At 36.7% G+C, this 13104-nt stretch overlaps 1 protein-coding gene and 1 long non-coding RNA gene across 4 annotated transcripts; both read right to left on the bottom strand.

Moving 5' to 3' along the window:
• Positions 1-1276: 1276 nt before the first annotated feature.
• Positions 1277-8285, bottom strand: LOC114416045 (chaperone protein ClpC, chloroplastic). 2 transcript variants are annotated; one of them, XM_028380925.1, is made up of 10 exons: positions 8028-8166; positions 6562-7145; positions 5816-5931; positions 5581-5703; positions 5308-5493; positions 4299-4514; positions 3632-3849; positions 3296-3371; positions 3092-3181; positions 1277-2826 (listed from the first exon to the last, which is right to left on the bottom strand). In XM_028380925.1, the coding sequence occupies exons 2-10, from the start codon at positions 7124-7126 to the stop codon at positions 1648-1650; spliced, it is 2769 nt and encodes a 922-aa protein (XP_028236726.1). In that variant the 5' UTR covers positions 7127-7145; positions 8028-8166; the 3' UTR covers positions 1277-1647. The 2 variants fall into 2 exon arrangements, with proteins under 2 accessions (XP_028236726.1, XP_028236727.1); XM_028380926.1 differs by having other exon boundaries at positions 1539-2826; positions 8156-8285.
• Positions 8286-9173: 888 nt separating this feature from the next.
• On the bottom strand, positions 9174-12516 carry LOC114416044. 2 transcript variants are annotated; one of them, XR_003667427.1, is made up of 6 exons: positions 12238-12516; positions 11646-11819; positions 11423-11529; positions 10616-10877; positions 9587-10518; positions 9174-9482 (listed from the first exon to the last, which is right to left on the bottom strand). It is a non-coding gene; the product is annotated as an uncharacterized LOC114416044 (long non-coding RNA). The 2 variants fall into 2 exon arrangements; XR_003667428.1 differs by having other exon boundaries at positions 12337-12516.
• Positions 12517-13104: the final 588 nt, after the last annotated feature.

The following is a 13104-nucleotide window of genomic DNA, read 5'->3' as shown; positions in this document are numbered from 1 at the left end:
TGTACAGGATAGACTGGCTCTCCCCTATTGCACGTTTACTTAGAGTTTTGCCTTTTCTACCAAGGGTTAGGTTAACATGTAGTTATTTTATGAAGTAATAAATTAAAATATTTAAAGGAAAAAAACTGAAACATATAACTCTTTTGTAATCAAATCCTGCTTGCCCTGAAAGGTATCCCACCAAAATCAAAATTGTAAATTTTCTAGTTTGGCGTTGTGTTGCATATTGCCTCAAAGCTTTCTAATCTTTCTTGCACAAATTTGAGATCTAATTCTAATTTTGCGTTTTAATTGGTTAAAATTTGACAGCATAAATAGGCAGAGATCTAAGTCTATCTTTGTCTAACTGCTTCTCAACCGTATAAACACATATCAATTGAAATTCTAATTGTTGAAGGGAAAAGCACAATAGGCAAAGAATCACGTGAAGGGGCTTACGGGTTGCTATTGCTTAGGGACTTACGGTAGTACTATTGCTTACGATGTTTCGATATTAACCAACGAAGAGATTGTGAGACCTGAAGGGAGACATTAAACGGATTTCATTGTTAAAATGAAATTGCCTTCTAGATCAGACAACTCATGTCATTCGTGTGTTTAGTACGGATTTTCATTCATACTAAACAGCAATTTTCATATTACAGTTGAAGGATTTCAGTTTGATATTGTTTTTTATTACTTTTGGTCCAAGAGGTTAGGACATAGGAGATAGGGAATAAGGGGTGGGGTAGTTACTTAAGGATTGCACTGGTTAAAAGCATGATTGGGGTACCATTGAGGACGCCCTGAAACTCAGTTTGCCCACAACAACCTCGGTGTATCTTTTCCGTTTAGACGCATTGAAATTGGTGCAGCCAATGTTTTAACAGGGAAACACATGGACTAAATCTTGCATCTTGATCTTGTCGTTTTAATTGTTATTTGTAAGTTCAAGTCTTGCATTACTCGTCCTTGGAACGTGTACAGTTTTTACATTTATCATATTTCTCACTTATTTATCTTCTTTTTTTCCTCATCTATTCACTTCCACATTCCACATCTTCCATTTCGTTCCTCACAACCAGAGTGTTAACTCCACCTATGCTCTCAGTCTCAGACAGGATGAAGGAGAATTTGTATTAGACCTTTGACGGCCAACATAAAACTAACCGATATAATACATGAATCACGTTGATTCACTCCGCATCCGCCCTACATTTTAAACTTGTGTATAGATGATTTGGGGACACTGTCGTATTCAAATTGATCTAATACCCTAAACCTGTCATTACATGCATTGCAATCTCAAGCAATGAATACGCCATAATGATCATTTACAGTAATGCTGGGATATTAATATTACATCATAGTCAAACCAGTGGAAACATACAAACACCCCCAGCTTCCGACGGAATAGTTCATTGGTGCCAAAGTTATACCGAATACGGCGCTGATTTTCACCTTCCCCACAAATCCTTTTTCAGTTTTTCCCTATATCCCCCTGGTAACCCCGCTACCCTTTTTCTGAATTTGATTTGCTTTATAGGCAAAAAACATGATGAGGCCTACCAGGTATTCCATTAAAAACTTTAGGTACATTGACAAGTAAAACATACTATGACTATGGTTTAAACAAATTAAGTACATAGTATTAGCAAATTAACCGCATTATACAGGAAGCGTCTCTGGCAAGGATTCGGGGGCTCCGCTGCTACCATTGAGCACAATCACATTACCATCAGAATCAACATCCACTATAACAGAGTCGCCCTCCTTGATCTCTCTGGCAAGCATCTTCTCAGCCATGCTGTCCTCCAAAAGTCGCATTATGGCTCTTCTTAGAGGTCTAGCTCCATAACTAGGGTTATAACCTTCCTCCACCACTCTGTCCCTGAATCTTTCTGTCACTTGAAGTTCAATATCTTTCACCTTCAGTCTATCAAACACCTCTTTGAGCATTATGTCAGCAATCTCCTTCACCTCCAGTTTTGTGAGCTGCCTGAAGACAATCATTTCATCCAATCTATTCAAAAATTCTGGCCTGAAGTATTGTTTTAGCTCCTCAGTTACCAGGCTCTTGATTCTGTTATAACTGCTATCCTTCTCATCGTAATCCAGATCAAATCCAATTTTGCGGCCTCCTTTCTCAATCACACTGCTTCCAACATTTGATGTCATTATAAGAAGTGTGTTCTTGAAATCCACTGTTCTGCCCTTACTGTCTGTTAGTCTTCCATCTTCCAGGATCTGAAGCATCATGTTGAACACATCAGGATGGGCTTTCTCAATCTCATCAAACAGTACAACAGTGTAAGGACGACGCCGAACTGCCTCGGTCAATTGACCACCTTCAGTGTAACCAACATATCCAGGAGGTGAACCAATAAGTTTGGAGACAGTGTGCCTTTCCATGAATTCACTCATGTCAAGCCGAATCATAGCTTCTTCGGAGCCAAAGTAGTATGCAGCCAATGCTTTGGCCAATTCAGACTTCCCCACACCAGTTGGACCAGAAAAGATGAAGCTGGCAATGGGACGATTAGGATTTTTTAGTCCAACCCGAGCTCGACGGATAGCCCGACTAATGGCTTTAACTGCTTCATCCTGACCAATGACTCGCTTATGTAAAGTCTCTTCCATCTTCAGGAGGCGATCAGATTCATCTGTTGAGACTTTCTCAACAGGAATACCAGTCCAGGATGAGACAATATGCTGTATGTCAGCTTCAGTCACAATAGGACCTTCATCCCCTGCCTCAGTCTCTGCCTTGCTCATCTCCTTGCCTTTCTCTACAAGTGTTGAGATCTGTGCCTTAAGATCCATCTCTCTATCACGTAGCTCTCCAGCCTATTCAGAAAATCACATACATCAACCCACAAACTATTGGGAACAAAATTGTACAGTTGACAAAGGAACCAATCATTAGACTCTTCATTTCTTTTTTTGGGAGTAGGGGGGCTTATACTACTACCAACATTTTTTGAAATCAAAAAGCTTACTAGAATCAGATGCCAATTTATAATTATAATTGATAAAAAGGTGTTCATTCTCTTAGGGTTTGCTCATGTTTCAATAAAATTCTACATGCTAAATCTTCAGTTAGAGACATTACCTTTTCAAAGTCTTGGTTGCGAACAGCTTCTTCTTTCTCCTTAATAATCTGCCTCACCTCCTTGTCAAGTTCTCTTGCTTCTTCAGGTAACTGGAAGTACATAAAGTTACACAGCCCAAATTAGCTCAATAAAGTTACACAAGCCCAAATTAGCTCAATAATAGAAGCTAGAACTGCTAGTTGAAGGGTAGACAAATAATATACCTGTGCATGTTGAAGCCGGACTCGTGAACCAGCTTCATCAATCAAATCGATAGCTTTGTCTGGCAAAAATCGATCACTGCAGGGGGCAACATTATCATATGAGGGGAAATATTTGGTTAAGATATACGGTAGTAATAAAAACGATAGATATCAATCAAACGGGCTATATTCCAACACAAATAACTAATGTAAAACAATTCAAAGAGGGCTGCGACTGGTGCAAAATTCAGAAGTCTTCCAATTTAAACTTGCAATGTTGAAAATAAATTAAAATGTCTACAGCAGCCCAGAGACATAATAATTAGAGAAGGAGCATAGAAAAGAATAATGACAAACCTGATATACTGGTAGGACAGCTGTGCAGCAGCTACAAGAGCCTCATCAGTATAGCGGAGCTTGTGGTGAATTTCATACCGCTCTCTAAGTCCTTTCAGTATTTGTATGGTTTCATCTACAGTTGGCTCTGGCACTTTAACTGGCTGGAATCGTCTCTCCAAAGCAGGATCTTTTTCAATGTGCTTCCTGTACTCGTCTAATGTTGTGGCTCCAATACACTGCAAAAATATGTAAACACTTGAGTACAATGCCAGCAGTAGCGATTGAATTAAAACTATATTTAGTTTAATAATCTACATTCTACAAGAAGTTCATTAAGGTGAGTTCAGTATGGACATAAAAGCCTTTAAATAGGACTACAACAACAATTATGTAATATATTATCGACCCAGACTGCTGTCAATGCCAAACTTGAATTTTCAGATTAAAATTCCAATATTAGTTTTGAACCATCAGCATATTATTTAATTCTGACTACAAGCCAGCAATAACTCCAGACTATTTTAGAATTGAGACTTGGTAGCTGACCCATAGCATACCTATTAAATATTTATGAAGATTGAATGACCAGACTCATTCTTTCTCCCTCTTTACATATCATATTGACTTCAAGATCAGAATCAGCAAGCAGTAAATCCATTCTGAACATGTCAAGAGAGAGTACTACCTGTAGTTCACCTCTTGCAAGAGCTGGCTTTAGTATGTTAGCAGCATCAATTGCCCCTTCTGCTGCTCCTGCTCCAATCAAAGTGTGCACTTCATCGATGAAAAGTATTATCTCGTCACTTTGTTTGATCTCTTCCATCAGTTTCTTCAACCTCTCCTCAAACTCACCACGGTATTTAGTTCCAGCAACAAGCAGACCCATGTCGAGGGTTATGACCTAATTCATTCAGAACAAAGTACATTATTAGTGTGTTGGATATCAAACCATTCATATGCCTTTCACCCAACAGTGTATGCTAAAATCGGGCTTCCTTGGTCAAATAATTAGGACTTTGAGCCTTGCTGCCCTCATTATTTTATACTAAAAAAAAACAAATTCAGCCTTCAAGCCTAAAGGCACTTGTATTGGGGGGGCAATAAATTAAAAGGATTAGCTTTAAAATAACTGGGTCATGATAGAATAGAATGGAGAAATTATCAAAGGGTAACTACTCAATCCACATATGTAATCCCTTCAAACAGCACTGATCTTGATAATCCTTATCAATGACTAAAAGACAAGTGATTACCAACTTATTTTCCATTAGCTTAAACATGTCCAAAACAGTATTGTATGCCAAATATAATTGAGCAAAGAACAGATTCACATTATTCAAGAGCTAGGACTTGTCAAATCATACTGAACACCCACAAAACCAATAATTTTAAATAATACCAGTTCTGACCTGAAATGCCAGCATGAAATTAATATCATACAACCATATATGATTGGAAATGAGACAGCATGCCTAGATACTAGTTTGACCATCTTGGTGCCATAAAAACTCATTGTTGTCAAACATGTAATAAAAGTCCACAAATATATATATATATATAAAAAAAACTGTTTTATAATGACTTACACAAATCCAGCAAGTTGAACAAGTAAATAGCAGCCAAAAGGAGATCATGAAACCCCTAAACTTAACACCAATTTTAAGAACGGCAGAGGTAAGATGATTTCTACAAACCTTTTTTCCCTCTATGGTTTCAGGTACATCACCATTTGCAATCCGCTGAGCGAGACCTTCAGCAATTGCTGTCTTCCCAACACCAGGTTCTCCAATAAGACAAGGATTATTTTTAGTCCGACGACCTAAAATTTGAGTCACACGTTCAATTTGCGGCTGCCTTCCCACAACAGGATCCAATTTTCCCTGGGGAGCACGTGAGAAATTAAGCTTTTATGCACAATAAAGCATAATCTACCATCTTCATGAAAAAAAACTGTGACCTTTCATTACCTCTTCCGCTAGCTTGGTCAAATTGGTACCATACTCCTCCAAAGTTGGCATCTTATTACCACTACTTCCTGAGCCAACAGTTGCAGTAACACTGTCAGCACTCTCACCCACCATGCGAATAACCTGTACCCGTGCAGTAGAAAATATAAATAACATCAAATTTCAGATTAGAAGAGAATGTCTCCATGTAAACAGAAGTTTGTGGGAAAAAGGTAAATGAAGGCATAATGCTAGCCTGTGTGCGAATATTAGTAGGATCAGCACCCAGATTTTCCAGAACACGTGCTGCTACACCCTCACCCTCTCGAAGAAGACCCAGAAGCAGGTGCTCAGATCCAATATAATTGTGACCTGATAATATCAAGGGTTAAAGCTCAGAGTTCCAGCAAGTTAAAATATTACAACTTAATATAATTTTTATCCCAAAAAGAAAAGAAGCATCAAGCCACACAAATAAAACAGATTGCCTCCAACAAAATTTCAAAAGCTGAAATGCATTTAAAGCAAGAGAGTACCATTTAATGGTGACACACACACTGCATGAACAGGTTTGGTGTAATTGACTAGATAGGCGTACTAGAAGTATTAACCAAAAGATTATGACAAGATAGAAGGAGTGTTTTGCATCATTATGGTTCATGATTTCTTCTATCTTTTCTGTAACTTGCAGTGTAATAATAAAGGGTAGCTTATTCAATCCTCCACTCTATCCTTTGTTCTTCCTCTTCTATAAGTAGTCAAAACATAGATGACTTCTTGAGTAAAATAGAAATACATAACAGACCCAATATAGCCAAATCACTTCTACCTTATTTAGTAACAATTACACCAGAGAAACATTGAGAAAACTAATAAGAAAAGACAGATGGATAAAAAGGAGGAAAATCTTCTGTTGAAGATACAAATGCTTTTTGCCAAATCACTTCTACCTTATTTAGTAACAATTACACCAGAATGGAAGAAGATGAAAAAGATGTTTACCAAGTTGACGAGCTTCCTCCAGTGAAAGTTCTAAAACACGCTTTGCACGGGGAGTAAATGGAATCTCAACAGCCACAAATCCACTACCCCTTCCAATTATTTTTTCTACTTCCACTCGTGCATCTTTGAGGTTGATCCCCATTGACTTTAGCACCTTAGCAGCAATACCAGTTCCTTCGCCGATAAGACCCAATAGAATTTGCTCTGTGCCAACAAAATTGTGACCAAGACGTCTTGCTTCCTCCTGGGCTAGCATAATCACTTTGATTGCTTTCTCAGTGAAACGCTCAAACATGGCTTTGGGCACGCATCTGGTAGCTCTTGCTTGCCGCGAAGACGTTGCAATGGATACCTTAGAATGAAAATCTATGCCAGGTCTCAACATAGTATCCAAAGGATTGAAAGTACGAAGCCCTGAGAAACCTGACATTCTTAATCCATTTGTCCGTAAAGCACTCATCATTTTGGTCGATCTTTTTAATTTTCCTGATCCCTTTTGCTGACCATGCCTATGCTCAGCCACTAGACCAGGGACATTAACAGACTGAGCCAAAACCCTAGCCATGATTCCTGAATAGCCCCGGCTGCATGTTTTGATGAAACATATTAACCAAAAAGTAACACACCAGAAGCAACAGAATGTAATAAGACAGGCATGCAAACAAGTTCCAGGCTTACAGAATTAGAACATCAATATTTAGGACAAAATTTCATAATGTATTGTGCTGGACATAAAATGAATCCGAAGTTATAGGAATGAAGTTCAAATAAACATTGTATAGGGTCTATATTAAGATTGATATATCTAAGAGGAATCAAGAGTTACTTCAAATGATCTCTCACGACATTCTTTCAAATTCATTATAACAAAAGACAAAAATATCCTGCGCAAGTTGGGGGGGGGGGGGGGAGTTGCAATGACACTTCAAGAATGATAAAATAAAAAATCCTCATTCTGCTTCCTAACTTGTCAACCTTCCATTTCCCCTCTTTTAAGCAAAACCTAACCAACAAAACGGGAAACCATGGCTGATACCGACTTCAATAACTCTAAAAAGGTAACAAACGTGAAGAGAGTGGAATGCAGTATTAACAAATCAACACCAACAACATATAGTTTGAGCTCGGAAAAGTGAAAGATTAAAATCGAAAAACAAACGGGAAAAACAAAGAAATGGAAAGATAAGAGTAACGGATGACAAAATAATTAACAAGAACAAACGAACAGTTATGCTGAGAAAACCAAAAAACTCAATAAATGAATCGACAAGCTGAATAAATTGCAGTTGCACGTGCAAGAACAAAAAGACTAATTAAGAAAAACAAGAACAATTGAACAAACACATGGTGGTCTAAACAGTACCAAAAAGGATAATTCTAAAACCTAATTGAAGCAACCAACAAACCTAACACTAACACACAAACAGTGGATGAATGGATGCAAATTACAAAAAAATTGAGCTCACCGGAAGCAGTGCACAAATAACCGATAACAATATCGAACCCAGAAATACAAAAGGGGAAAGAAAGAAAGAAAGATAAAAAAGATGAATTAATAAGTATTAAAGAAAGGAAGAGAGAGAGAGAGAGAGACCTAAAGTAGCTGAAAAGAAGAAAGAGGGAGATGAATGAATTATATAGTGAGCGAAGATGAGAAGAGGAAGGAATAAAATTGTGGTGAGGAATAGGCGCTAACCTTCCCCGTCCCCTCTTTTCCAAGATATCTCTATCTCTAATCGATAACTCAATCTTAAATATCTACCGTAGGCACTTCCTGCACCCTCTCCCACCCGATTATTTCTCCTTGCTGGTTTGATCTCATCTCATGCCTCGATTGTTTCGAGGTTGTGTCTGCAAACGTGACACGTAGGCGCCTACTACAGGACCCACATCACAACCACGGAACCTTGATTTTTTTACTTGGAGGGACCGTTTTGCCCCGCCGCCTTAATAAAACGCCAATGCATGACTCAAACGCGATTATTATTAGTGAGTTGATGATGTTAAGTAGTAAATAATAATATCTACGTCGCTGTAGCAAAGACGTAGACGATACCACTTTACTTAACCGAGTTTTGGAGTGGACAAAATGGTGCAGGTGCGAATTAACGTGCTTAATTGGTTTATTTTTTGCTCATTCCTACTATTTGTTGTTTCTCGTTCCTGGCATAGCAAGGGTCAAGGAAAGGGGAAGAAGGGAAAAGTGAGGCTAGCAGTCAACAACGTGGAAAAATCTTTTTTTTTTTTTTATGATGTGAAAATACACAAAACAGCAAATAAATACCTGATAACGCCATCAGCCATTAACATAGATTACAGTCTAGGACATCAGCCATTTATAATAATAATAATTATTATTATTATTATTGTTTATTTTTAAAGTTTAATGTTTATGCACTTATTAATTTTTTAGTGTTATTTTATCATAAATCTCTATTTGAATTATTTTAAAAGTTAATAAATTTATCATATAATAATTATTTTTTATTGTTTATTTATAGTGTCCTTAACAAATGTCTTAATCATTTTTTTTAAAACCACATGTTAAAATATATCATTCATGAGGGGACCAATTACCTACACATATACAAGTTTGGAAATCACAGAGCACATATCAAAGTCTTTTTGCTATATATGAAACTATAATTTCAGTCTCGGAAGCATTCTGAATTAGCTTAGTGATAAAAAACTGTGGTACTTCTAGGGAAGGGAATAATGTTAAGCTGTACGGATGATCCACTTTTAAACTGTCATGGCCATGTTACTCCTTGAAATGCAGCAGTACTTCATCAACACCATACTCTTTCAGCATCTTGTGTCTTCATCAGCATCAAATTCTTCCTAAATTTGCAATATTATGAACATTCTTAAATTTTTTTATGTTAGCAGAAAGTGGCCAACTCAAAGGAAACTCTGCGTTCCTGTTCACAAAGAAAGAAGCCAAAGGCTCCGTGTTAATTATGGTTGAAACAACTTGAATATGTTAAAATTAAGAGAAAAAGGTAATGCAATTGAATGCACTCACTCAACAAAACCTCTGCCTTTGTGTTTGCACTTGTTCCTACGGATATATTCATCAGTGTATCTTGTGAATACTTTGTCAAGGTGCTTAGCCAATTGTGGGATATCCTCTAAAGGCAATACATGCCATATTTTCAAAACCTGAATATACCTTGAAGATTTGATTATTTCTATTGAACAAATGGCATAAAAAGGCTTTCAACCTCAAATTGTTTCAAACTCTGTGATGAATTTTCACAATACAAATCTGAGATAAACCTTATAGGTCTCCACCCACTAGAAAGTCTTTTTAGAAAGTTTATAACCTCTCTTTCTTGATCGCTTCAGACTGTAGTCTTTTGAATGATCTGAGGAATTGATCACTGAAATGTACCTGAAAATGTATACATTGGCAGCAATGTTAAGAATGTATATATCCTGCATATATAGACGATATCAAGTGACTTCAACTTTGGACCAAACTATCAGAGGTTAATTAGTATATTCTATTTTAACGAGTTATCAAACATTGATTATTTGAGACAGAGCTTTTGCTGCCTTCTAAGCTAGGGGATATCAATTCAAATATTTATTGAGAATAAACAGCTAATGAGTAGTTAAACAACTCATTAAAAGAACAGTTTCAAGAAAGAAAGAAAAATTGTCTACATAATAACACCTATGAACAATCAAAAGTTAACAACAAAACAAGGATAAAATTAAGTCCAGGATCCACATATCTTCCAAAATGCATTTTTAAAATGGACGCTATTTGTATCAAGTAAATCATCAAATTGATCTGACTCTTTCATTGCATCCAAAATAGCTTTTGTCATTTCGTTGTCTCGGTCCACATTAAAGAAACATTTCCGGCTCTTAGCATCAAGCACAATAGCCCTCCAAACATTTTCGTTGCTTGTGAGGGCTCTTTCGTTCCCCAAAATCCATAAGCAGTGCCTGGGAAATTTTGAACCAACAGCATCTTTTCACTTAATATGATCCTCTAAAACAAATAAGACATAAAAAACAGAAAAGTATAGAGTGTGAGATCTACCTAGCCCTTGTAAGAGCAACATTAGTCCTCTGCAGAGAGGCAATGAACTCAAGAGATGCTCTGTTGTTGGTTCTTACAGTTGATAAGATAATAACATCCTGCTCACCACCTTGAAAACCATCGATGGACTTAACATCCACATTAAATCCATCATGGTTATGCCTATCATACATCTTGCCGAGATTCTCTTGAATAGCAGTAACTTGGCCAGCATAGGGAGACATTATACCAATGCTGAGTCTCTCCTTTGAGGTCAACCATGCTACAACAAGCAAAAAGCAGTCGTATATTAGTATTCAGATATCAAGTGTACTTCATGAGTTAAATCATTTGTCAAATTCTAGACATCATTATTTTAGGATGGATCTTTCTGCTCTTTCCTTTTGGCTACCAGAATCTAAAACTTTTTATTCAATACTGAACTTCTTTTAAATAAAGAAACGCAGGCTAAAGATATCAGTTGTTCCAAAAGGAACTGTCATACTGTCATTGTCATCTAAGGTCAAGCGCCAAGGACAGAAAGAACAGCAGAAAGAAAAGAAACAAACATAAATTATTGCCAAAAAAATTCTATAAATGAACAAACCTTTTGTGTAAATTCTTCAGTATTGTCACTATAATTGCTACCTCAGCCATATTTTTATAGCTTCTTCCAGCAGCTTCAAATTTTTCTTTGCCTCTTATTATATTTATAAAAGATAAGGACCAAACATTGGCCCTGGAAGATAGTGCTTCCCATAATCATTTCTTTCAACATTTTGTGCATCCTGAATTTGGTTAAAATAGAAAAATGAATTTGGAAATGACCTTATTTGTGGATGCATCCTGTACTGCATATTGAGAAGGTACTTTGGGTGACCCAATGAACTCAATCTTTCAAATAAGCTTCTCCCAAAACCAGCTTCATAACAAACCTTAGTACAAAAAAAGAGTAGGCACAAATATGAATTAGCAATACAGGAGGATTGAGGATGGTTATGATGAATTCTCTTAAAAAACAATTAATATATGCTTGATAGTGGCTACATACATTGCTTCTAACCATGGATGGCAATTGACATTCATCGCCAACAAGAATGGCTTGGCTTATTCCTGGAAGTAACATAGGTGTCATTGATTCAGTCTTTTAATTGTGCAGCTTCATCTATCACCAAAATGTTCAGTGGCTTTATGGACAAAGTGTGCCGCTTATATGAACCTGAAACTGTGGAAAATATCAGTTTTGATGTATCGAAACATAACTCTCTAATTCTGTTTTTGTTAAAATATTTTATCCATATGATCCCATCAAGTGAATCCCTTAACAGTTATTAAAGCAGTTAGACATTCAGCTCTCTTCTTGTGCAACTGGTATATAGCATAATCAAATGACCAAGAAAGTATCTCTGGTAATTCTGGATAAGTGAAAAGCATCTCCAACCCTTCAGAAGGAAAATTATTTTGAAACAACAGGTCTTCAAATGATTTAAGTGCTTCATTTAAGCACACTAAATTCTGATAGTTATGTTTCAACAAGCGAGACATGGAGACATGTGTACACAAGATAGAAATACATGATTTGAGTGGCAATGCTTCAGAACGAAACCTTTCTCTAAGAAACTCTAGAAATGATTTTCACTTACTCTTCCTTTTTCCCAACTCATACTCATCCTTGACAATATGATAATAAGAAGTACAATTTTCAAGAAAACCAATCATTGATTTAAGACAAGAACTCAAACCAGTAGAAGGTGCTAAGCATTCTGCTAGCTGTTGCGCTAGATGATCCAAATATATATCTTTAATATCTTCACCAATTTTTAGCCTCTCATTGTTCCCAGAGAGTAGCAAATCTCCCATTGAACAGAACAAATCACCAGATTCTTTAGCATGTGACTCTTTCACTAAGGTTACTACACGTGAAGCCACTTCTTTGATGGCAATATTTGTGGGGGCACATACAAGGACTCTATATTTCATTTTCAATAGAGCAAAAGTAGTGTGGCCAAAGATTTTGTCTTTCCGGTCCCAGGGGGACCCCATGAGCTTCACAACAGAGTTGTGGTTGCATTTGTGGCCAGATAGACATGCAGAAATTGCCTTATTCTGAGATTCATTAAGCTCTGATAATAACTTTTGATATGAAGCTCATCCCTTGAAGCATCAACATCAGCCAGAGAACCACAACTACCACATTCCTCAACCTGTTTTCCAGCATACTTTCATCAGCTACAGCACTAATTTCAAAATTAGTGATTTTAAATTAATTAAATGTATAACACAGTTAACTAAAATTGTGATTAGAAATTGTGAATCAGTTTATCTGGTGTCTGAATGGCATAAAAATGTGGTATTTTTTAAATTAGTTCCTACTTAATTGTGTTCATTGTTTGTGCTTAGAAATTATAAAAATCATATGCTTAGTCCCTCACTAGGGGGGAAATTTATAATATTCTTTAAAATTACTACCTCCTCTCCATATCTTTTCATGTTTTAGCTCTCTATTTTTT

This window comes from Glycine soja, chromosome 6 (assembly GCF_004193775.1).
Source record: "Glycine soja cultivar W05 chromosome 6, ASM419377v2, whole genome shotgun sequence".
Taxonomy (NCBI): Eukaryota; Viridiplantae; Streptophyta; class Magnoliopsida; order Fabales; family Fabaceae; genus Glycine; species Glycine soja.
This window is presented reverse-complemented; position numbering and strand designations above follow the sequence as displayed.